This window comes from Thermobia domestica, chromosome 9 (genome assembly GCF_964235325.1).
Source record: "Thermobia domestica chromosome 9, izTheDome1.hap1.1, whole genome shotgun sequence".
NCBI classification, from domain to species: Eukaryota; Metazoa; Arthropoda; class Insecta; order Zygentoma; family Lepismatidae; genus Thermobia; species Thermobia domestica.
In genome coordinates, this window is record NC_137462.1 from 116,857,802 (window position 1) to 116,885,092 (window position 27,291).

At 34.4% G+C, this 27,291-nt stretch overlaps 1 protein-coding gene across 3 annotated transcripts in view; it reads left to right on the forward strand.

The window, feature by feature from the left end:
• Positions 1 to 27,291, forward strand: part of LOC145694962 (nuclear RNA export factor 1-like) — a 120,116-nt gene that overhangs the window by 21,218 nt on the left and 71,607 nt on the right. For all 3 annotated transcript variants that reach the window (XM_081771775.1, XM_081771774.1, XM_081771773.1), the window contains exons 3-7: positions 132 to 639; positions 4,697 to 4,774; positions 10,406 to 10,507; positions 14,924 to 15,065; positions 24,621 to 24,814. In XM_081771775.1, coding sequence (XP_081627901.1) covers positions 132 to 639; positions 4,697 to 4,774; positions 10,406 to 10,507; positions 14,924 to 15,065; positions 24,621 to 24,814 — 1,024 coding nt within the window. The remainder of the gene's footprint in view (positions 1 to 131; positions 640 to 4,696; positions 4,775 to 10,405; positions 10,508 to 14,923; positions 15,066 to 24,620; positions 24,815 to 27,291) is intronic.

The window sequence follows — 27,291 nt, forward strand, 5'->3', positions numbered from 1 at the left end:
AGATTTTGGGTAAAGAATATTGATAAATTCCTAAAGAAAGGAAATCATTTTTAGAAGTACACAATTCCTTTTAATGAGATAAGGGAATAAATAGTAGGTGCTTCTCATTTGAGTTCTTTTACTGTGATTAGGAGCTCCCGCCGAAGCAGAGGAAGGAGGAGGTCCAGAGAGAGAAGCGTGTCCACTAGTCACTCCAGAGACAGAAGAAGAAGTAGAAGCCTCTCGTATCGTAGTTCTCTAAGTTCACCTGAGAGAGAAAGACCACATCGAATACGAGACAGGAGAACAAAATCTCGTAGTCGTTCCAAGTCTTGGGGCTCGAGAGACCACTATTCACGGAGTCCTGCAGACTCTAGTGATCGGCGAAAACATGTGCGTCGCAGCATTGGTGACAGGGATTCCTTGTCGTCTGAAAGGAGTTCGAAGAAAAGAAGTTCGAAGTCTGCTGAACGTCATGGACGATCAAAGCGTTCAATGTCAGAAGAACGACGTGGTAAAATGGATGTCTCTTCCTCACGAGAAAACAGTCACAAAAGAAAGTTGGTATCTGAAGAAGAGAAGAAAGAACAACATAGGAAAAGAAAATTGGATAAGAGCAGAAAAAAAGAAGTTTCAACAGCAAAATTTTACAAAATTACCGTAAGTACTAGTGTTAAATTTTCACCAATTTTATTTAATAGAATTTTCTAAATATATTATGTTTGTCGCTGTATATGTAACTTCTTAAAATCAGAATTTCTTAGAAGAGAGAGCGTTGGAAACTTAGTGAAAAATCAATAATAAAATTGAAAATGTACTTATTGAAACATTCAAAATGCGAACACGGTAAACTGAAGCTACATTTCAATGGCTGATTGTCACTTTATATTCATACGTGTGTTTTAATAATAAAATATGTTGCTAGTAGAACTACATATTTGTATTCGTACTCTTAATTATAGATCAAAATGTTAATGTGAGAATAAGAATAGAAATATGTAGTTCTGCGAACAATAATTTTTAGAGTTTGATTTACCAACCAAAATTCTTGTGTATACATCTCTCCGGGAGACAAAAAAATCTCAAGGACTACTTTATGGATCCCTATCCATCCCTACCCATTCGTTTTGTAAAGCTACTTGTTTAACAATACATGCATGAATAAGGTGAGAAACGTCCGTGTTGACACTTTGGATGCTTCAGTAAGTACATTTTGACTTCTATTATTAAAATTATTCATGCTATTACGTCATTCAATATAGTTAGTGAAAGATCCTCCAGCTTTAGAACTTTAAGTCGCAAATTCAGAATTAGCTTTTCAGAACATGAAATCCTTGTCCTGCACCAGTGCTAAAAAGGTAATCTAACCCTTGTTAAGGTGGTGATTGTTGCATTTTGCCAGATTCGCAGTCACATTAGGCGGAAAAATGAAACCATAAGTGAAAAATAAAGATTAAATGAATTCTGAAGAAAACATGATTATTGATAATTATTTTTCTTTCGGTCAACTTAGGGTCATCTCTTGTGGTCTGATGAATGAGGTACTGAGTGTTCTCTGGACTTGAAGGTTACTTGTTCTCAAAAGTCCAGTAGTATTTTATGTCGTGTGAAGTTCATAATCGAATATTAGCCTATCGAAGCATTGGCTAGAATCTGCTTTGAGTAGAAATCTCTACATTCCTATATCAATTTACAAGTTATTATCGTTCGATGGTATGTTTCGTGTTTTATACTGGATTAAGACAAAATATTGTAACACAAAACTAAAATTAAATAAAAGATAATCCAAAAGATATTATTGAGATATCATTGTAGTTGATAACATTGAAAGATATATAAATAAAAGGACTGATTTAGCAGTCAGACAGAGGTACTGTCAAACCCATCATATTCATTGTGATAAAAGATAAAAACGCCATTTAATTAAACAATAACTATCATAAGTGTTACTAAATGAAAACTTATCTCAGTGTCTCCAATGAGTTTCGCCATACTACAGTGGCATTCTTCCACTATTTATTACTGAAATGGTTTTAAGTATCTTTCATTTGTCGTTGATCCCCGTAAAAGCGAATATCCTGGAACTTTAGAATATATATAAAATTAATGAGAAATTATGGTCAGTAATGTAGGAGCATACTTGCTCGACGAGACGTTTATTCCTTTTACTGAACCTACTATTGGAGGAAAACGAGAGAACAGGAGTTGCGGAAATTCTCCAGCGTTGGAATTTGTGTTGAGGGAAAATAAAAGAATTCAGTCAAAGACTTTATGAAATAAAACAGAATACTCAATACATTATTCAGTCCCATTTACAAAATCACTTTCTGTCCAGCTATAACTTCTTCTTCTAGGCAACTATTATCCTTACATTAAATATTAATTAATTAATATCCTTGTATAAAATTCGGGTACAAACAAAATTTACGTTGTCAGTCTTTATGTTGCAATGGGCAAAATGCTATTGTAGCATACTTAGCAGGCCTGTAAAATATAGTTGAGATATGCCAAGACTAAATCTGGTCATGCCGAAAGCACTAGTCGACCTGCAGTTTTATTTATCAGGGAAAGCTTAATCGATTTAGACCAAAATTGCATGAAAATTATTATTGGCTTCTGTAGTTGACTTGTCAAATTTGGTTGAAGTCGGTCGAGGCGAAAGCCCATATTTAACAAGACCAAAATTTCAAACTGACATGATCTTATTCTCTTGTAAAGTTAAGAATCGAGGCTCAATCAAGAATAGGAAGAGAAAGATCGGTCAAAAGTTGCGGTAACCCAGAATCACCCACCAAATGATAACCTGAAGGAAACAAAAACATGCATGCAATAATCCTAGGTAGCGTGAAACTGCTTTCAATAATTATTGACAATGCAATTTATTGTAATGCAAGTAGAGTGAGAATGAGCGAGTTTTGAGATGCCCAGTTGGTAGGCTGTTGATGGTTCAGTTGTTCGTTATAATAAACCTGTGCGATATATGGTTACACCCATACGCGTATTTCTGTTTAAAATGGGAGTTAACTTGTGAATTTGAATTCAAGGTATTTAGTTTCCAAACTCATTCTCTTTAAACGTAAACAATTGTTTAAAACTCATCTCTAGAAAGCATGTGTTTGAAACAAAATAAAACATGTTATTTATTTAAAATGATTTAAAGAAAAGCTTTTTGTGTTTAAAAATTAGTTTAGAAAATTATTTAAAAGCAAAGTTAGCGATTACTTTGATATCGTAATAGTTTTAAAGAGTATGTGTCTTCCCAAAATTAAAGCTAAATCACTTCAAATAAACGAGTTTTCATCAAATTTCAGGGAAATCATTCGAGTCATTTGCAGGGTAAAATTTAGAACTAAACTGTTACGCAAAATTTATTTGCTTTACAATATAAAATTTTAGTGTTAATTGAAGATTATACTCTTCATTTGTATTACATAGAATGAGCAAGATGAGATTATTGGGACGGAATCTTTTATATATATATATATAGCAACGGTATAACGTTTACAGCATACTGAGGAAATAATATTACAATTTAGTCTGTGCTCTTTCGTTGTTTAGAGTTTGTTGTTTAATGTTGCCGCACCGTAGGGGCACAGAATGTACCCAAACTGAATATAGGGCTTATTTGTAATTGGTTACAGGACAGTCAGTGAGACTGAGTTTTTTGTGTTGCTATATTTTGGGGACACTTCTACCGCTTTTGTGTATGTGTTGTGCAGATAGTGGATTTAAAAAAGAGAAAACGAAAAAAGAAAAAATTCTCAACTTGGTTCAGTTCGGTTGACCGCTAGAATTTTGAAAATTTAACAAGATAAAAAAAAGGTCCTGTTTACATTTGCGTTACTTTTGAAACTTACGTAACTTTTTATTTATTTATTTATTTTTAAAGGAATTTTGGTTGCTTCCGAAAGTATCAGACATAAGGCGACGTCGAAGGGCACATTGACTGATAGATTGCACAGATGGGAGGGTTGAGTGTTGACGTCATTTAAGAGCTGTTGTATGGTTGTCTATAAGCGGAAATTAAAACACGAATGGTTATTGTTTGAAGCTTAAGTTCCTTGTACCAAACACATTATAATAATGAAACTTCTGATATTTTTCGTTTTTATCTATAAAATTCATTGTATGCACTGAACTTTTCATAGCATGCGCTGAAATGTGTGAACTAAGGTAATTAAATATTTGGAAAGCGATGTTGTTTATAGTAATATTTTATGTGAATGTGTATTGATGTGTACTACAGTAAGTGCTCTTCAATCCGGCATTCTGTGATTCGGCACATTCTATAGTCCGACAGGAATCGAGCTGCAATAATATTCAATTAATAAATATTCAAGATTTGAATTTACTTCTGTATGCTATTGAATTATTAATAAGAAGAATATTTTAAACATCACAGCTGCCAGAATCACGAAGGGTTTCGAATGTACATAAACACACAAAACGTGTTTTAGTTATTTGTATTATCTAGAATAATTTATCTTTGGTTTTCCCGTTGAAACTGTATTGATGTTCAATGATGGGCCAAAATCGCTAATCTGGTACGGGATACGCTAATCTGGTTCGGTGGTTTCGAACGTGTCGGATTAAATAGCACTTACTGTATTTTTTAAGTTCTACGTTATTTCATGATAGAGGATTATAAAGTAGATATTAGTTTTTATGGTAGAAGTTAGCTCATACTGATTTTACTTCAATCACTATTCATTTGTAGGTGTTCAAAGGCAAGATATTCAGCAGGGACTATATTTTATCGGAACTTCATGAAATATCCCCTTTCGTTGCGATTGGTGTGAGTATAAAGTCTTTGTAAATGGTCATATAATTTGAGTAGTATTACTGTTACCATGAGCTAAAACGGATTTAAGGTAAATTCTTGAAGTTCTTGTAAGTATATGCATATTTAACTTTTTACTGGCGTGTACAGCATATTGAGAGAATCATATATAGGAGTGTATATTGATATAAATAAGCTCATTTTCAATACTTATATTAGGCTGTATTATTAATTGAATGTGTTGTTAAAACAAGATACGTGACATTCTCTGTGAAGTTCACAGATGAACAATAAAACAGAATCTTATTACATTTCTTAATAATTCTCAACGTATAAAAGCTATATTTTTATAATAAAAGAATTATCTTCTCGTTACCAATGAAATCTGCAATAAAACAATTGAAAAAACATTTTCGGAATGTAGGTTCAAAAACGGCTTCTATATTGAGAATTATTAAGGGATAAGATTTTAAGAAAGTAACTTTTCTCGTGGAAGCGATCTCGGTCTTAGTTCGTGCTGTACATAAATATTTTCCACTATAAAATGTAGATACGTTTCGGCACTTAAACTTACTCAACTTCCACAAAACTTGTTTTTATAATGACCAATTCAGTTAAGGGTTGATATTGATACAGTGAATATTGTAGCATACAACATGAAATTCAGTTTACCAAATGTAAAAATACAAAGTTAAACACCGTGTATTTTGTTATTCGGACATTTTCTTCAAAAAGTGTAGAGTTCGTACAAATATAACATCTATGACATAGCCAAGTAGTAGATTTTAATATCTAGAGTATTGACCGACAGGTACGTCTTGTAAGGTGGCAGTTGTATTGTACATGACTTTACCTATCCAAGAATTTCATTTCTTTTTTTCTTTCTAAATATCTTGTATGTAGCACGAAATATATTGTATCCATATGGCCATATTTATTATTTCCTGTCCCCGAAATCAGTGACTAACAATGTAGAAAATTTGAGACACGGGATGATCATGACATTATGCTGATTAGGTTTTTGAAGCACATGAATAATTGGGTGCATCGGGGAAAAAATCCAGTTTCGTTTGAGGAGTTTGCAGAGTAGTTAAAGTTGCAGATCGTCGTTTGGCCAACTCCATACCTTGCCTCAAGAAAATCAGTTTTCTGCGGCCAAAGATAGGCAACAAGCACATCACGAGCCGTATTTTTTTGTTAAACATCAGAAATAAATTATTTTTAAGGTAGAATACGTCTTCTTTTAATATTTTTATGAGTCAATATTATAATGAAAGGTCATAATTACAAGCACGAATTGTTTTATATTCATCGAATTTTTCTGAAGTCCATGTATTTGCTGCCTGTATGTTGATTTTCATTACATTTGTTAATTTCCAAGAATGCGAAGCGAACATAACACAACACGTGACAGACCCATCATTGTTAACCACGTAAGTTAAGTGAGGTTGAATAAAGCAATTCTACTAGATTCGAATTCGAAGTTGGACTAGGACACAAAAAAGAACAGTTCTTCACGAATTGCTTGTCATTACCTCACGTATCTAGTGCTGCTTTTCGTATCGGAATCTCAGACAGATAAGCAGCTATGATAGCGACTATAGCTCTTTAGGATGCAGGGGTTGTCACTTCGGAAGACGCCGCATATATAATAAATAAATCGGAAATTCGTAGAGGGAAGGAAAAACTAGCGTGTGATTTGATGAAAAGACAGTGGTATAAAATATTAACTTCGACCTTTAGTTCGATTGACGGAAAGGAGAAAGTTGAAAACAAATTCCACAGAAGGTAGATACAAGAACAGCATTATACGTTAGTGGAAGAACTCGGCTTAAAATATATCGGATATGTTCCACTTTCAGGACATGAAGACGAAATAGCAAAAGCGATTGTCCAGTGTCTTGATGAAAGTGAAACAGATACTTCACAACTACTTGCTTTGGGATGCGATGGAACTAATGTGAACGCAGGAAGATTTATTGGAGTAGTGGCATGCGTGGAGAAAAAATAGGAAAGGAGTGGCAGTGGATTGTGTGTCTACCTTATGTATTTATTTATTTATTTGCCTGTTTTGCATACAAATGAGAGCATTCTCGAGTACGCATACAGTTGTCAAAAATTACAAAATAATTACATATATGCTGTAAAAAACTTACAAATAGAGTAATACATAATAACTATGGCTTTTATATGCTTACACATTCATAACATAATTAACAAAAAACATTTATACATTGTCTTCAAAAAACTCATTTACCGAGTAGTAACATTTATCTACTAAGAGCTTGTGAAGATCAGATTTAAACATAGAATATGATTTGTTTTGCTTTAGAAAGTCAGGTAACTTATTGAAAATTTTTATACAGTTAATATATACGCTTTTTTGAAAAAACGAAAAATTTTGGGGGATAACATGCAAATTATTAACGAATCGAGTATTGTATTTATGGACGTTAGTGTTTTCAATAAATAAGTGTTTGTTACTTACAGTAAACAAGCGAACTTTCTCTTCGCCACCTAGTTAAACACCTCGATTGGGCATCTACCAGCCCACAAGCAATATCTCGTCCGAATGGAAAAAGATCGAGAGCATGTGAAGAATTATCTGTGGTTTCTGTCCAACCAATTTTAGTGCTTTGAGTACTGACCAGTAATATCTAACTAGACGTTTGTCGAGCTGTCTCAAGTGGCACATGTTCGCCGGACCTATCAAAGAAAACACCTAGACTAATCTTAAAATCTCGTTGGTAAATAACTTCGTAAGATAACTGTATCTTGACTTAAGCACCGTTGCACTTGAAGAAGCGTTACGTTGGCTGGTTCAGTAACTGGTTCGAATCGACGCGCTTGTGTGCTTGGAAATTAAGTTACACCCATCGTGCTGTGACGGATCCCGACACTTATGGAAAATCGTTGAGTTGGCCCGTTTTCTCCCAGAAGACATGAAACAAGTTTTCCACTCATCCGTACGTATTAATAGACAATGCTCTTATCTTGAAAACCTCGTATGATAATGAACGAAAGCAGCGACATTACGACATTCGGATGGAAACGTACGGGAGTTCATCGCCGAAATCAACTTTACATCAGTCGATTATTACGACATGATCGATTGGTTTTCTACCTAGATATCGGAACCACCCGCTATTAAGTCAATAACGACGGACCAGCTTTGAGGAGAACATCAAGAACACAGTCAAAAACGATTATAACATTACGTCTCAGTCAAAAACGATTATGACATTGCGTCTTTCCGTACCATACTGAAGGTGAACAGAGGCTTCAGACTGTTTGTGGACCCAAGGATTGTCACATCCGAACGAAACTGGTCTTTCGTCAGCATATGCCTGTGTTTGAAACGAAGCATGATTACATCATGTGAAGACGAACAAGGTTGCTAACAAAAGAATGAGTAACAACGGCTAAGGGTAGATGGGGAGAACTCGGATTGCAGCCAGTTAGTTGTGAGTTTTGAGTAATTTCCGAGTATTACAAGGTGAATCGGAAATCAGATAAGAAGTGCAAGAACGATCCGAATAAAAGTCAATGAATTATTTTTGTTGTGTGAATTAAAGAGGTATGGAGAAACGATGTCATTAATAAAGAAGGCTTCTTATAACGACGTATGATAAAACGAGAAAACTTTTCAGAATACTACAACACTGATGTTTGAGTCTTCGTCGTTTCGCAGCGTAAAATGAGTAAAGAAATACGAATTTTCGCGTTAAAAACATTAAAACGTACAAGTCACCTTAGAAATCAGTTTCCTCCGTATTAATATAAATTACAAGCGCGAAGAATAGAAAAAGTGCAGCCCGTGACTTGCTTGTTGCCTGCCTTCGCCTACTGAAAACTTTGACCTTCTTGAGGTAAGGAAAGAAGTTGACCAAAAAATCTGCAATTTTGCATGCAAACTACTCTAACCCAAGGATAACTTTTTCACAACTTACTGAAACGAAATTTATATATATAAATTTCGATCCACCATAATGATTGCCATAATAACGATACACTCATAAATTACTTGCGCCGGCAGCTGGGTGATAAGCTGTGAAAACTGAAGATAGTTGTAGAAAATAGTTAACAATGGAAAGGTTTTGAAAGTACAATAACAAAATACGGTCTCAGCAACAATATAGAACAAGAGAAATAATAAATACTAGTTCATAATTAAAATGTTAATTATTTCTCTTAACCAAACAAGTTCTTACTTGAATTTTTACAAATGTTAAAATTACGTGTCATATTCATATGAGCATCCATAATAAATTTCTAAAATTTCCTGAACAAGAATATGTAAGAAAATTGGTCCGAGAAAATTTGCTTTCCCGAGTCATGGCCCGTGTTTGCCCATGCGTAAATACGGCTTTAGTTGTATCTATGACAAATTTAAATAATTAATTTTACACAGATTTGAGTAGTGTGACTGAACAACTATGGTAAAATATAGTTCCTCAGTAGTACATGCGTACGAAGGGTTGATTCACTTTAGATGGCCACGGTTTGTCAGTTGCTCATAGACATACCGTGTAAGAAGATAACGTATGTCCGTGACTGCCGAATGCCGTAGTGAAGCAACGTTAATGCTGTAGAAGTAGCTGGTGTGAGCTACAGATTTGTCTTTTGAAGTTATACCGTTTGGGAAGGGTACACATGTGCACTTCACAATGCAAAATATAGTGCGGTAATAATTGTGAAACTGTGTGCCTCAAGGAATTTCAATATCATCAAGTATACAATAGCAAGAATAATCCATCGTTATAAAAATACAGGCCCCACGTGTCAAGAGAAAGGCATGAAATGTACACAAGGACCGACATGTAACTGACGGAAACACCTGTTCTACTCAACATTCGTACAACTGTCCGCAGGAAAAAAAATTCCCACCCAACACCACCTTGCCACAACATGCTTTGTATTACAGAGCACAGTTATCGTGCCATCACGCAAAATTTAGATCTGAAGAAATGTCACAAGGTAAAGGGTCGAAGATAGTAATCAGATATGTTCATCAGCTTCACGAACGCACGAAAGCTGTACGAACAGTATCTTGCAGGTAACAAATACCAATTGGCTGTTACTCTCGATGAAGCTTTGGTCTTTCTCGACGACATAGCCTAGGATCATTTTTGACGGCCCACCCAATGCGAAGGTCTGTTCTGAATTTGCTTGAGAATGTTGAAAGAACTATAGTAGTGACAGATTTCTGCACGTGAACACCTGCCAATCCATCATGTCCATTCCAAGGCCAAGATTAATGCTTATACTTCCAGGTGGAAGTCATAACACTCACATCCGCAATTGTATGTCATGATGAGAAATGTGGATCCACATTGATAAAACATCCAGTTACACTGTTCAGAGTTCAGTGGCATCCTATGAGAACTTCCGTACCTTTGGTCTGCTTAAACTAAAACCACACTAGTGGGTCTATGGAAAGCCTGTTAAGCAGTGTGGTCTGCGACTTCATTCCTGATCCACTGTCACTCTGCTACAATAAAACTACGTTGAAGAACAATAGTCACAGCTCGTGGCCATCTTCTGAGAACCAAATCCTCCGTATATTGTACTTCGTACAACCAATAAATTCAATTATGACTATACAAGTATTATACTTACAGTATGTAATCTGTTTTTGGGTTACAGTACCACACTGTAGACAAAGATGTTGTCTTCTATATTGACGACCACAAAGCAGCGAAGGTTTTAAGCTCTATTTCAGAAATTTGCACATCGGATGATGTTAAGGTAAGTTTGCTGGTACTTTACTACAGCACAAATTTCTGTTTACATTATTTAAGGAGATGAGTTGACACATGTTTATAGTAATTTGTAAACGTACCTTTTTACTACATCTAATATTTAATGTACTGTTTCAGTGTTCCCAGACATCTTCCTCTTCAAATCTGGGCAACTCACTGGCAATCCATCTCACTTGTCAGAATTTTCTCTTGCACTAGAATCCTCTTCTTTTGTAATTGGTATTGCCGTGAAAACCTTATGCAGACGATCTTTATGAATATTTCTGTAATTTTGTTCTAATTTGTAAAAATATCTGAGATCTATGTCAATCATTAATTAAACTTAATAACTTAACACGGTTCTTTAAATTGCTGTAGTAGTATTCAAAACATATAAAAATATAGTAAAATACTAAGTTAACTTATTACGAAGTAGCATTATATCCGTTGTTTTAAATGTCTCGTACTCTTCTTCTGTTTACTGAATATTGGCGGAAGTTTTTTTTTTTTCTTTCTTTTTCAGTTCGTTTTTCATACCTCCCTGCAGTTCGATGACTTTTTGGGTAGTAACTAAATTTGACAATTTCGATTTCCTAAACCCTGTTCAGGCTTTTAATGAGGGGATATTTGACTTACATAAGGACTAACATAGATAATTTTATTTATTGTTTTAACCGTATGTATTTTTTATGTGACATAGTGAGTTTGTAAAGATTCTTATTTGAATGTAGAAAAATAGATATTATTAATAATGAAATTCAATTGCGTATTCAGCCTCCTATTGCCCAGTTTCAAGCTTGAGTTTTTTGTCCTGATGAGAAATTGCTTCTACACATTTCTTTCAAAGACAACGGTCTATGTAACATTTGTGTCTAGACAAACTAGTGATGCTATACATTGTTGAAGCGGGTGATCTCACTAATTTCAAACCCAAACCATAGAAGTAAATCTCTCATCTCTGGGTCATTTCATGTCAACTCACCTAGAGCAATGTGCTTCAGGGTCTCAGATTCTTTTTAAAATTTTTTCATACATAGATTCATACATAGATACCAATGAAATCATGCTAAATTAATTTTTTCCGACTTTTTGGATGAGAAATTGGCTGGGGAGAAATTTTTGAAAAATATGAATTTGGCGCTAATTTCACATTCCGGCACTCAGTATCATGGAACTAAAGTTACCATAACTTCGTTATTTTTCAAGTTATTGGGCTCATCCAGATGTCAAATGAAAGCTTAATTTTTGGTCTTTCAGTAGATCCTAAGAATCCTTGCAAAAGGTTACACTGTCAAACATTAATGGGATACAAAGCAAGGTTTAGAGTTTTTTACAAATTGTGTCATTGATCAAGAGTTACAACTATGAAACTTTTGAAACTTTTTTTTTTGTACATTCATCTTAACACGTACATGGTATGATTAAAAAGTATGTTTTTTGTATTTTTGTAATAATAATAATAATAATAATAATAATAATAATAATAATAATAATAATAATAATAATAATAATAATAATAATAATAATAATAATAATAATTATTATTATTATTATTATTATTATTATTATTATTATTATTATTATTATTATATATATATATTTATTTATTTATTTATTTATTTTACATGTGCGGAAATATACAGTTTTAAGTTTTGTTACAAATTGTGTCATTGCTCATAAGTTACAACTACGAAACCTTTGAAATCCTTTTATAGAATCATCTTAGCACATACAAGATATAGTTAAAAAATAAAAAGGGTACTTTTGGTATTTTTGTAATTATTATGTTTGTACGTCAGAGTGCAATTTGTGAATCGCTCTGGACCTCCTATATTCTACTGGCCAGAAAATGAAGACTTTTGTTGGTTATCTTTTGAAAATACCATCTAAGAAGTTCCTGTTCCATCTCTTACAAGCCAATCAGCTCGGATTTACGCAGTTGAAAGCAAAATTATAAAAGACATCGTATCATTAATGAAAATAATGAGCTGTGAAATATAGGACACAACATTTTGTTTGTAAGTCTGTGTAATTCTGAAAAGTATTACCGATATGTATGTTTATTGTTTTCATCTATGTACATTAGTATATTATTTCTTATTTTCGTTGATAGGTTTTTAATAATCACTCAACCCCTTACATTGCTAGGCCAATATTTTTCATTATCAAAACCACAAAATTATTACAAAAAACCTCCCTTTTTGTGATTTAACCATACAATTAAATGCAAACTAATCCCATAAAAAGTTACAAAAGTTTGATAGTTGTAAGCAATGGTACAATTGGGAAAAAAAGAAAGGAATAGTTAAAGTACAAAAAATAATATTAATGTAATACCAAAACTACACATTACACCAGTTTTATTTTTTAAGCACACCTAATGTTTACTAAGATGATTATTCGAAAGAGTTTTAAAGTGTGACAGTTGTTACCTCAGAGTAGAAATGGCAAAATTTTCCGGAATCGGAAATTTCACTTTCCGGATTTCGGAAAAATTGCGGAATTTTTCCGAATTCCGAAATTTTTTTTATTTTACTTTCCGAAATTGGGAAAGTAAAAATTCCGAAATTTGCCATTCCTACTTCAGAGGAAAGGCATAATCTGTTAACGACATTAAAGCTGTATATTTCTGTACATTTAAAATACAAATAATAATAACAATAATAATAATAATAATAATAATAATAATTGCAAAAATACCAAAAGCACCCTTTTTATTTGTTAATCATATTATGTATCTGCTAAAATGATTCTATAAAAAAGTTTTAAAAGTTCCGTACAAATCCTAAAACTGTATATTTCCGTATATGTAAAATACGAAAATAATAATAATAATAATTACAAAAATACAAAAAAAAAAAATACTTTTTATTTTTAACCATACCATATACGTGTTAAGATGAATACACAAAAAAGTTAAGTTTCATAGTTGTAACTTTTGATCAATGACACAATTTGTAAAAAACTCTAAACCTTGCTTTGTATCCCATTAATGTTTGACAGTGTAACCTTTTGCAAGGTTTCTTAGGATCTACTGAAAGACCAAAAATTAAGCTTTCATTTGACATCTGGATGAGCCCAATAACTTAAAAAATAAGGAATTTACGGTAACTTTAGTTCCATGATGTTGAGTGCCGGAATGTGAAATTAGCGCCAAATTCACATTTTTTAAAACTTTCTTCCCGGCCTATTTCTCATCCAAAAAATCGAAAAAAAAAAAATAATTTAGCATAATTTAATTGGTATTTATGTATGAAAAAATTTTGAAGAGAATCTGAGACATTGAAGCACGGTTATGTTTTGAAATTAGGCGATTTGGCATGGAATGAGCCCTTTTACAAAACACCACTATTAAAATTATTAAAATCTGAGTTTTTTAATAAATATTTGGGGAAGTATGCTATTCGGGAGAACAGACCCCCTTATTATTGACCCATTTCAAGTTCAAGCAGTTTAGATGATTAGAAATTCTGAAATAAAATAGATTATATTTGACGAAATTATATTTTTTACGGAAGTTATCATAGGATATCTATTTTAATCTTTCTCTGTGTGTGTGTGTGTGTGTGTGTATGTATGTGTGATAAGTGAATCTTCACATTTGATTGATTTCAACTGCAAGAGTGGGAATTATGTGAAAACCTCAATAAACATACACGTCATATTGTATTAAAATCGAATATGTACGAAAGTTAGCATGGAGCATAGTTTTCCTTTTTCTTAAAAAAAATAAAAAATAAAAAAAATAAAATAAAATAAAAATAAAAATAAAACCTAGGTAGGAGAAGGGAGGAGCAGTTCGTTCTCTCGTTCCTGTTTGATTGTAAATCGACGTAGTGAGAATGAAGCCATATTCCATGATAACCTTATATTTTCACGAAAGATATCGTTAATTATTTTATTTATTAATTTATTTATCAGAGTGGCGAGTAATCCGTACCGTATTAAAAGATTAAATTCACCATCATTCGTGACTGATTTTAATCTCAAGCACTGGGGATTACGGAAAAAAGTGAAAGAAAATATATATAATGTTGTAACGAAACCAAATAAATTTATGAAAAAAAAAAAAGTCGATGAGCTTAGTGAAAAGCCTTAACTATGGTCAGTGTTATTATGTGGTATCTTTGTTGAGTATTATTACTCTATGATACAGTCGGGAGCGACTTCAGCTTTTTTGCATGTTAACATTTATTTAAGCATTTGAATAAGTCCCTCATTTTCACAATATATGTCCTCACTTTAATATTGCACTCACTTCGATATTTATCTACCATTTTGTTTAACATAAAGTTAGGGGAGAATTTAACATCTATGTAGCGTGGAATTTTTTGTGTTGAACAACTTCAATTCTATTATTTACTAGTTTATCTCTTCCATATTAGTGAAATGGTTATTTCTATTTATGTTTTTATATACATAGTTGAAGATAGAAGTCGTAGAGGACGTGGGAGAGATTATTAAACCCGACAGCCATTTTCAAAATAAAATAAAAACAATTATAATGAGAAGATACAATTCCGAAAAGAAAATTTTGGATTTGTCGAGATTTCATATGGACCAGGGTGAGTTGACTTTTATATTGTAAAATAGTTAATTATTTTGAGGCTTATCAGCTAGTTACCATGTTCAAATCCGCTACAATTGAAAGAAAGTTTCACTCGTTGACACGCTAACAAGAAAAAAATAAACGCTTTATACTCACTGCAATGAATCAAAAAACAGTTGCACTTTCGAAGACCAGTCCTCATTATCAGCTGACTTAAATATGAGAAAAGTTAAAATAATAAAAATATGTGGGGAAAGTGAAAGACGAAAATGTTATTTGAAGTAAACAAACAACTTCACGTCCACGAACATTATAGCGTATGAACCTGCATAATGGAAAAAAGCAAATACTACGACTTTCCGTGAAATTATGGAGTCTTTTTACTTTCATAAATTTAATTATGAACTCAACCTGAACAAAGGAAATTAATCCAATGTAGAGTAACCTGTTTACTACGTACTGGCGTAAGTTGGAAAGAATGTGGAACAATAACAGTGAATAGTGGCTATCTTCATAGTGTTTAACGTAGGTTCATTGGCCATACTGTTCGTGGACATGAAGTTACGTTTACTTCAAATAACAACTTTTATTCTTTCACTTTCCCTCGTGTTTTCCTTTTTAAGCTTTATTCGGTCTTAGATTAGCTGAAGATAAGGCCGTTGTTCCTCGAAAGTGCTATTGTTTGCTAAATTATAACGGTGAGTATGAAGCATTATCTTTTACTTGATATTATGGTTATTAGCACTGCTCACAATGTATACCACTATTTCACCGTTTCAATTTCATTGAATTCGCATCAATAGGGAATGTTAAAAGGGAAAATGAATTGCTTCGTCTATTTCTTAATATATTGAAATGTAATAGGGAAATCGTGTAGCACAATTTGTTGGAATGAAATAATTACCGTTATAAGCCCGTTCTATTTATGTTCAAAAAATTACGTAAGCTAGTTCTGGCTTTTTCTTCAGTCATTCCAAAACAGTGAACAATATTATATTATTTTATATTTGAAGAACAGTTGGTTAAAATCCTTTTGGTGTTTAATTGTTTGTAGTCATTCCTCTTTTCGCATTCTCTTAGAGCCTTACCTTATTCGGCTATTTGGTAGGAATATTTTTTAGAAAAGTAGATTAATTTGTTTTGCAAACTTCTGCACCTACAGACGCACATAATAATATATACATGTATGTGCGTAGTAGATGAAGAATCCCCTGGTCGGGAAAACTAAAATACGGAACAAAAATAAACGAAGTAAAACGCCATTGAACTAGTGACGATTTTGGGTATTTATTTTTACCCGTACTTAATAGTTGCTTTTTTATACATTGTATATATACCTCGAAATTTCTAGAGCCCGAGCCGGAAAATGTGGAAAATCTTAAGAATTCGTGCTCGCCAAATGCGACTTGCTCACGGAAAATTAAAAAAAAAAAAAAATAAATAAATAAATAAAATAAAATAAAATAAAATAAAAACATCGGAAAATGAAAGGAACGGACTTACCAGAGGAACTGGCGATACTTTGTCGAGATAAAATATTACACGTCAAATAATGGAAACGCGGGTTGCAATATAGCTGGGTTGTTTTGTGCATTTTTTGTTCATTGCTGGAAGGTTGCAAACTCATGTTGGTATTGTTAGTCTTGTGCCAATGCTGTACAGATTTTGTAATTACTGCTTCCAATTCATCAGAAACCATCCCCTGTCTAAATTTAATTTTGTTTTTAATTGAATGAACAAATTTTCAAAAAGGTCCTTCGTGGTTAAGCGGTTAGCGTGCGCGCCTTTGGCGCGGGAGACTCGGGTTCGATTCCTGGCTGGAGCTCATGTGGTTCGGATTCCACGTTAATCAGTAGGTCCACGTCTCATATAGCCTCGCTGCTGAATGGGACGTTAAACTCAAGTACAACTCAACAACAACAAATTTTCAAAAACAAGTCTTTCTACTTCAGTTTTAGCACCAATAAAATTTCTATCCTGCGTTAACTTTCTTCTAAATGCTTCGATGGGTCTGACACCAAACTTTTTGATTTATCATCCCTAACATACTCCTTCACACAGACCTTTAGACACGCCAATGTACTCTCATGGCAACTGCATTTTATTTCATGGATACCTGATTTATTATTGGGATCTATGTAATAGTTCTTAAATTGGGTGATGGTCTTTAAGGTTTTGGGAGGCTTTAAAGCTGTACGGAAACTGTACTAAAAATCTTCTTTAGTACTGTTGTCGATCAGAGAAAGATGAGTAGTCGCACCCATTTCGGGTGATTGCTTTCGGTTTCAGGTCTATGTAAACGTGGATTCTTCTGATTTGGTTATACCAATTTATTTATAATGGAACTGGGTACCCATTCATATTGCCAAGCTTCAACAAATGATCAATTTCGATCTGTAAAGCATTCCAATGAAGTGAGTCGAATGACACATAGAATGAAATTCTTCCAAATATTTGCTTAAATCGTTGCAGAATAAACAGAATTATAATGACTATATTGAGTGCAGGCTATTGGCTTTTGCTGAAAACTAGTAAGGAACTTATTGCTGTGTCTTCTTATATTGAAATTTGGCAAGTTTGCCCTTCTGTTTATTTTCTACCGTCAATCTCAAATTACTATGTACTATTCAATTTTTTCAGTAAAGATAAAATCAACTTTTTAATTTTTTTTAACAAAAAAAGTAAGTCGTCAGCGTATCTGTAATAGCGTACTGTTCTCAATATCTGTTCTTTTAATATCTTATTTTCAAATGATGTAGTACCGAAGTGGCTAAGATTCTTGCTGTACAGAATGGTTGTTACAGATAGAGTAAGAATCTTCGTTCCATAGAGGTGGATGAAATATTCAGGCTCCTTGAAAGTACTTAGTAGATAATATTTTCTCTTTTAAAAGTAATATCTACCACCAAGTCAAAGGTTAACATTGAGAAATCCAGTATCACCTTTATTAGCCAATTCGAATAAAAGAATTCGCAAATTAACTACGGGAAATTACAACCCGTGTTTCTACATTTGATGTATAATTTTTATTTCGACCAAGTGCCGCTAACACTGTTGTTCCGTGGTAAGTCCATTCCTTTTATTTTGTTGATTTTTTTTTTTAATTTCTTTCTCCTGCTTTTATCCTTCGTGACCAAGACTGCAGGGAAGAGACGATAGCTTAGAAGTGCAAGTAGTATGTCTTCCAAATTTGTCAACATAAAACTACGCACGTATGCTTATGTTTATGTAGTCCAGTGGCTGCCACAATACAATACAAATTTTCACCGGTCCACTATCATTTGCTTTTCAGCATTAATAAAACCCATTGTGTCGGTTATTTGTCGATTGTTTTTATTGCAACGCCTTATTTTGATTTGCAACTCGGAAAGACATTCTCTTCCACATCACTTCGTGCTTTCTGCTGCTTTCGGAGAATAATCACAATTTTATATGATAGGCTAGGCATGTAGTTTGTGACTATTAAAATTTCTCATAAATGTTTCATTCGAAAGGAATATAGCCTAATAATAATAATACTTTAAATTACTGAAAACTGAGTATCCCGCCTCTTGTTGTATGAAGATCAATTCAAGAAAGACAGCCTGCTATTGTACTAACCCTACACCTCTATGATCTTATTTTTGTGCGTGAAATTTAATTATTTTACGCTTATATTGAACAAAAATATTGAGAATATGTTTGCTAGTAATCTTTCCCCCTCCTAAAACCTTAAAAAAATTATAAGTAGGTATGGGCCGCATTTTGACCCTTTTGAGTTGCCAACTCTGTTTATAAAATATTAATTTCAAAACCCTTTATGCAGTTTTTTCGCATAGGTATGCTTTTTTTTTCATATCATAGTCTTGTATGAAATATTTATATAAAAATGGTAACATTTTCAACAAAATATCTATTACAGTATACACACGACTTTCCTTGTACATATTTAATATTACAATATTATTTATAATACAATAATAGTACAATATTATTTAATTATACGTTTTTATGTGTACATAAAAGTCGCAAGATGTAAATAGTTTAATAGACAAAAAGTTACTAAAATTATAATGTAGGGTGGACCATATATCTTGAAACTCCCCTGTAATCTTTATACTAATAACGTAAAATTCGATGAAATTTTGTGCGATGCAAATATCGATAGGATAATACTGTCTGGTATATTCTGCAATACCACCAGATTAACAGTGTTGCCAACTCAACATAAAGTTTTATTTTTAAAATGGCCACTATGTCGGATTATTACATACAATATTTCAAATCTACAAGTTAAACAAAAACTCACAATACCACATTTATTATTCAGTGTTACAACCCAGATTTTAGACTTCTAGAACAGTAGTAACGTGAATCTGATGGGGTAATGCACATTCAAAGTACCTTAGTGTTAAATAGTATGATCATTATATGAACAGATACACGGAATTGAGAATTTGAATGTCTTCCAAAGATTTGGTTTTAAGAGGTGCTTAGATAAATGCCATACCAAACCACGTTGATTGTTTTCAGTATACATAAAGATCATAATGTTGTTTACAGCAGTTTAATATCTCAGGGTTTTCCAGATGTGAAAAACACTGCTTAAAATGGCGCATGGTAGGAACTTTTTAAGCAATTGTTGCTTTTCTTGTATAATATTGCAACAATAGCTTTTGGTGGTTGTAATTACAATAAGTTCTATATCATTTTATTACATAATTTTAAGCAGTGTTGCAAACTTTACCATATTTCCAGAATGTTGCAAGATATCAAATTGCTGTAAACCGCATTATAATCTTTATATTAATCAAAACCATAATGTAATTAGATGCGATCCTGATCTAAGCTCTGTTTCAAAATAGTCATTTGGAGAAAGTCAAATTTCCTATCATAACTTTGTTCCCGTTTGGTAGAAGTACGTCATATCATGATCACAGTATTCAACACTAAGGTGCTTTTGATATATATTGCCCCGTCTGTCTCATTCGTTTATGTTTATGTTGGGTTGGCAACACTTATCTGGCAGTATTTCAGTATATGTGAGAGACTGTCAATGTTTGCATGGCGTTTCAAGATAAATTGTCCATTTTCTCTCTCTCTCTTTATATATAAATATATATATATATATCGGGTATTGCAAAATAAGTGTTACAACTCTTGGGAGGTGACTCCTACCACTGAGGCAAGAAAAAAAGTTCTCTTCAACTTTCTGCTATAGGACATAGTTTCAGATCTACAAGGTGCCGAAAGCGTGGGAAAATGACTTTCGGACGCCAATAATTCGGAAACTATCCGACATAAAGAGGGCGGGTAAAAAATTCACTGAAGAAGTCATACCTGCTCTATTGAATTTTGCATGTTTCACAATCCTACCATACACGCGCAAGGGATTCCCCAATGGAACGTAGGGAGTCCCGGATAATCTGCCAAATGAAACTTGGTCTAAATGGATATGAATTGATAGGCTTTCTACCAAGTAACAATAATTCGTTTGTCTTAAGTCGATATCTGGAACAAATACAAAATGGCGGACACCTCCGTGCCCGTTGTGTGTGGTTGCATAATCGCCAGGTACGGATGCTGGTCAACAGTGACGTTCTGAGTATTAATTGTAGCGAATTTGTACTCAAATGCTCTAGAAAGACATCTGGAGTGTCGTTAGAGCATAACAGATGAAGCAGGGTGATTCACATGTGTGTAAACACTTAACGAAAGATGCTCAGAAATGCACTCATACTCAGTAAACGTGAGTTCAAAGCGTCGGAAATGTAAGGATTAGCGTCAAGAACATGAAAGCCATTGCCAATTCACCAATACTATTCCTTCAAACCGATGCAATATGATGTGCACGGTTGCATACCAATAAGGATGCAACAACTGAGGCCAAGTTGAAATTGTGCAATTGGACTCACAAAGAAACTGGGTAAACTAAATGAATGTCACTAGTGGGATCGCATGATCGATATTGAAATGTGGCCAATGTGTGTGTTGATATCAACATGTAGCTAATGAACAAATGTCAACATGTCCCACTACTGCTGGGACATCGTCCCACGTGCGAAAAATAGGAAAATAACTACTCGGGTCTTTAATCTGAGGCCATGGGCTCCCAGTAGAATTGGAAACTGTGACCATGCGAGCAAAAACGAGCGCTCTAGCCCTGAGGTTCGAAGGAGCCTCACTTTCTCTGTATTCATTTCTTTGAAGAGTACCCACTTTGTTTGGCAAGCCCTCTTGTACAGCCTCCCGACATACTTGTGTGTTTCATTTTGTTACTCCTACTGCGCAGTTGTCAACAATCAGAGCTTTAAGACGTTTCTTCCTATTTCCCATGTCGTTTTATTTCCATATGTATACTGGAGTGTTAAATGTGCCAAATCGGTTCATTTTCGTCTTTGTCTTGGCATGTGCACTGTGTGTAAGATACGAATTTCTGGAGATATTTTCCTATATTTCGAGTACGTCATATGTCTCAGAAGAAGTGGGACATGATACAAGTTTGTTATTTTCATGCTCTATCAGAATTTGAACCATGCATTAAGAGATTTCTTTTCATATGTGTCGACTGTGGGACAATGTCCCAAACAAAGAGGGACATTGATACAATCGTGCTCTAGTTACGTTCTACCAAAAGGTGCACCAGATGTAATAGCAGAATGTACAACGTTATTTTCCTAGTTTTCACACGTGAGACGGTGTCCCAGCAGTAGTGCGACATGTTGACATTTGTCCATTAGCTACATGTTGATATCAACACACACATTGGCCACATTTCAATATCGATCATGCGATCCCACTAGTGACATTCATTTAATTTACCCAATTTCTTTGTGAGTCCAATTGCACAATTTCAACTTGGCCTCAGTTGTTGCATCCTTATTGGTATGCAACCGTGCACATCATATTGCATCGGTTTGAAGGAATAGTATTGGTGAATTGGCAATGGCTTTCATGTTCTTGACGCTAATCCTTACATTTCCGATGCTTTGAACTCACGTTTACTGAGTATGAGTGCATTTCTGGGCATTTTTCGTTAAGTGTTTACACACATGTGAATCACCCTGCTTCATCTGTTATGCTCTAACGACACTCCAGATGTCTTTCTAGAGCATTTGAGTACAAATTCGCTACAATTAATACTCAGAACGTCACTGTTGGCCAGCATCCGTACCTGGCGATTATGCAACCACACACAACGGGCACGGAGGTGTCCGCCATTTTGTATTTGTTCCAGATATCGACTTAAGACAAACGAATTATTGTTACTTGGTAGAAAGCCTATCAATTCATATCCATTTAGACCAAGTTTCATTTGGACGTTCCTTTGGGGAATCCCTTGCGCGTGTATGGTAGAATTGTGAAACATGCAAAATTCAATAGAGCAGGTATGACTTCTTCAGTGAATTTTTTACCCGCCCTCTTTATGTCGGATAGTTTCCGAATTATTGGCGTCCGAAAGTCATTTTCCCACGCTTTCGGCACCTTGTAGATCTGAAACTATGTCCTATAGCAGAAAGTTGAAGAGAACTTTTTTTCTTGTCTCAGTGGCAGGAGTCACCTCCCAAGAGTTGTAACACTTATTTTGCAATACCCAATATATATATATATATATATATATATATATATATATATATATATATATATATATACGAGAAAAATTCCAGAAAGTTCGTAACCGTCATTATGATAGAGATGTGGAGTAATGTCAAAATTTGCACACTGATAGTTTAGTATCTCACTATTATATGTACTAATTTAAGTGTTTTAAGTCGTGTTGAATTTGTTAGTCAGAAAACTAGGCGACAGCGGCAGTGTTGGATAAAATTGAATACTGTGATTAGGTTCAAGGAAAATCGGCACAAATAATTCATGAAGAGATAGCAGTTATGTATGGTGAGGAATGCCCATCTTACGACATACTGAAACTCTGACACTGAGAATTCATATGTGGCCGCATAAGTCTACAAGATTACCGAGGGAAAGATCGTCCTTTGACGGCAATTGACCCAATCGTGGTGGCAAAATTTGAGAAGCTAATGCTTAAAGATAGGCATGTAACTATTAATTACTTAGCTAAAGAGTTGAACATTAGTAGGTCTTCCATTCACACTATACATTACATAACATTCGGCATATGAGCAAATTATTAGCAAGGTAAATTCCCCGAATGTTGATATCTTTTGAAAACAGCAGCATGTTCAATGTACACAAAGCATTTTGGGCCTACACCACAAAAACAAGGATACTTTGTAAATACAGGGCGCGCTCGGTGGTTGAATACCTATGGGGCTAGGAAACTGTTGATCTACCAGAAATGTTGAACTACTGGATATATTTGTAAAAAATGTGGGGACGGTTAGATTGAGTGTAAATACGTAATAAAAGGGCATTACTGTAGGTACTGTACTTAGAAACGCATTTATTGGTAAAAATTTAAGTCAGATTTAGAATCACATTTTTCTATCAAAACCATATACAGTACAGTTGAAGCAAAGAAATTCAACAATGAACGCTTTAAATTGCTCGCTTGCGTCGCGTTGTCCGGCTCGGCGGTGAAACAGAGGGAGAAGAGATGGGATTGTGTACGTCTACAGTACATTTCAGTGATAGCGCCTTCTGTCAGCTCTGTTTGTCAACAGTCCGCTGAACTACTGGGCGGCCGAACCTCAAAACCGTTGAAGTACAGAGCAATGTGCTAGCCATTTTGCCAAATGTTGAACTATTGAACATGGTGACTGCAAAACTGTTGAACTGTAGAGCGGGCCCTGCGCGCCAGGAAAATACTCAAAAGTGTTGAACTACTGGCATGTTGAAGTATCGAATGTTGAACTACCGAGTGTGCCATATAGATTAGTGACCAGGGATGAATGCAGAGTGTGTCTATTTGACCTTGAAATTAAAGAAATTAATAAAACTTGGAAACATAACTCGTCCACCAAAACCCCTAAAAGGCTAAGTTTCAGCATTCATTCAGCAAGGCCATGTAGACCGTGTTTTGGGACAATAAAGATGTGATTTTGTTTGGCTGTTTACAAAAGAGGCTACAATCACAGGAACATATTACAGGAACCCGCTGAAAAAGTGGTGGGGTGCCATTAAAGCAGAGGCGGAGTTTACTATAGAAAGATGTGTTGCTGTTAGCGGTCAATGAGCTGGCATACCGATCAACAGATACACTCACTTTTGTGCGCTACGAACCTTTATCCCACCCACGTTATTTGCCCTGTCTGACTCCTTCCAATTACTTCCTATTCCAAAAATGAACAAATATTTGCCTGACAGGCGTTTCGTGGGTGATGCGGAGATCATTGATGTGGTGGAAACCTGATTTGCTTTTAACTCCGCAGACTTTTACGCAAACGATAATAACGAACAGATCTATAAATGTGAGATATTTAAAGCAATACGAGGTGAATTTGAAGAGAAGGTCACTTCTGTGTACCAAATTGCAAATCTCTAACTCATCTCTATCATGGTAAGGGTAAGAAATTTCTGGCCTCTCGTCGCATTTGTAGCTATATGTACAAGCATTATATTCTTTCAATGTTAAAGTACTATGAAAATTAATTTTGTAATTTTTGTTTCACAGATCTGATAAATACACTGTTTTTCCCATTGTATCATTCTGAGCATATTAACTGTTTGATCTCAACCATTGTTGAAACTATCACTGAATTGAAAGTGTTAAATATAAGTGGGAATTCGCTGAAGAGTTTGGGATGTTTAAGTGACCTGTTAAAAATAATGCTGGATGTGGAAATTATAGACGCAAGAGATAATCAGGTATATTAATTAAGACTGTCCTTCAGGTAGTTTTTTCTCATGAGCGTTTGTTACTGTGATGATTAATTTCTTCCTGATCTATAACTAGCTTTAAATTAGAGGAAACCAGACAATAGTTATTTACTAATTTAATATTTACGTAAATTAATTGTACTACCCTGGCTAATTCTCTGCGACTTGAGCCCAAACTATTACACTGTTTGAGTTTTCGTTGAATCACGAGGCAAACCTATCATCGTAAACTCATACAAGTTATTTTCTTATATTTTACGTGACTGGAGTGCGTGCTTAGCGAGGAACATTATCAGCTAAGATTGAACAGGCTGTAGCATAGAAGAGACTGATATACCAATAAAATAAAATAAAATAAAATTGTACTTAAGTTATGTTTATTTAACGAAATAAATATTTTTTCACTTTTTATATCAGGCAAAAACTCATACGTTACTTCAAGCGATATTCTCATTCTTTAGCATGCGAAAATTGTTCAAATGAATCTCGTTTGATATAGTTTTCTGGAGAACTAATAACAGTATTTACATAAAGGTTGCAAGGCGACAGGTCTGATCTACAAGGTTGGTGGTTCTACACTTCCCATTTGAATTATGCCAATAAGTCTTTCATCTTGTGAGCAACATACTGGTGGACATTATTGGAGTGACTGTAAACATATCACGATGTTTGTTTCTGATTGTATTCCGAACGTGCTATAGGATATTGCAACAACGATCCTCGTTGATAGCTTTGTCTTCGAACTCCAACAATATTAGTCAACAGAAGTCGAAGAACGCAGTGTGCACGACTTTGGCTGTGGATATTTGGAATTTTACAGACATACCGACGAAGCATGTCGGCATTGCAAGCTAGACGATTTTAGACGTACTTCAAAGTGATGATCACAAGTTTTATCTTCATTAATGACTTGCATTAAAAAGCAAATCACGTAACGTAACGAATCGAAATACTCAAGCTAAAAATCCAAATGTTACAGTTTGAGCTGTTGTGTAAGCATTCGGAGCAGGGCCGCCCACAGGGGGGATGTATGGCGCAAGCTGCGCCATTGAGAAAAATTTTGGGGGGGATTTTACTCTACTTTCGAACTAGCAATTTTACTGTCGGAATAGCATTAAAACACGATTTTGAGAAGCTAATTTTCAAAAATTTTCCGGGGTGAGCCCCCGTACCCCCTGCTTCGATACTCGATGAATGAAGTACCGCGCAAGTAGCCGTATGAAAGGAAAGGTTGGTTCGTTTTAAGAGAGAAGGGCCGCCCACAGGAGGGATGAATGGCACAAGTTGTGCCATCGAGAAAAAAATTGGGGGGAATAAAAAATTGGGGAAGACTTCTACTCTAATGTCGAATAAGTAATTTTGCTGTCGTCAGAATAACATTGGAACACTATGCAATTTTTTTTTTTTAAATCTCGAGAATGAATCCCCCTACCCCCTGCTTAGAAACTCTATGAATGAAGTACCGCGCAAGTTGCTATATGAAAGGATGGCGCCAAGTTCTGGTGAACAACAGTTACAAACACTCAAGGAATCACTTTCAAATTTAGATTTGTAACTTGCCTATGTTGTCTGTTGAAAATTAAAAAGTAGTTTGACATAATTGTGAGCTAATGGTAACCATACAGACAACAGCCAAGTTTCAAATCTAAATTTGAAGTGAGCCAGTGAGTGTTTGTAACTGTTGTCCACCAGAACTTGGCGCCTATTTTTGTGATTTCATTTTTTTTTAAGGCCACTCGTACTTGGCTCTTTTACAGGAATGTTTTTTGTTGGATATCACTTCTTTTTGTAGGCTAATTTCGAGGATAACATTTTCTTTTGGTATCAAACTCAATAACTTGTAACTTGCGTCTTACTTTTCATGTACAAGGAAATTATATCAATATTTTGTAAAGAAAAAAATAATACTACTAATTGTAAAAAAAAGAATACCTGTGCCATACACAGTGTGTAGAAGTTTTTATACCCTTCAATATCCTTATAGAACATATTTAGTATTGTACACTACCAAGACTACTAATAAAAGTAATGCCATTTTTATAATTACTACTGCCCCTACTACTACTACAAGCATTCTATAATACTACTACAGGAAATAAAAACAACAACAAAAATAACAATTACTAGTACTATAAAAACTACTGCTACACTGGGCAATTGTTTAAAGAGGACTTGAGTTTTGAGGAGGGAAGAGATTATTAGTTTTGGGAGGGAGTGCGCCATCAGCTTTGGGGGGGGGATGGGCACCCCTGATTCGGAGAACCCATTGGCATAAACCTTGTGATATCCACATTTGTTATTTTTGGATACCGAAAAGTATCAATATACGAAACTACCAAACTATACCGAAAACTGGAAATAACCGATATTCTGAATGATACCGAAGTACTGAACAAGGAGTAGCTCTTGGAGAAATCACAGTTATATCAAATACATATTTATGACTGCGGTGAATTGCATAAGAA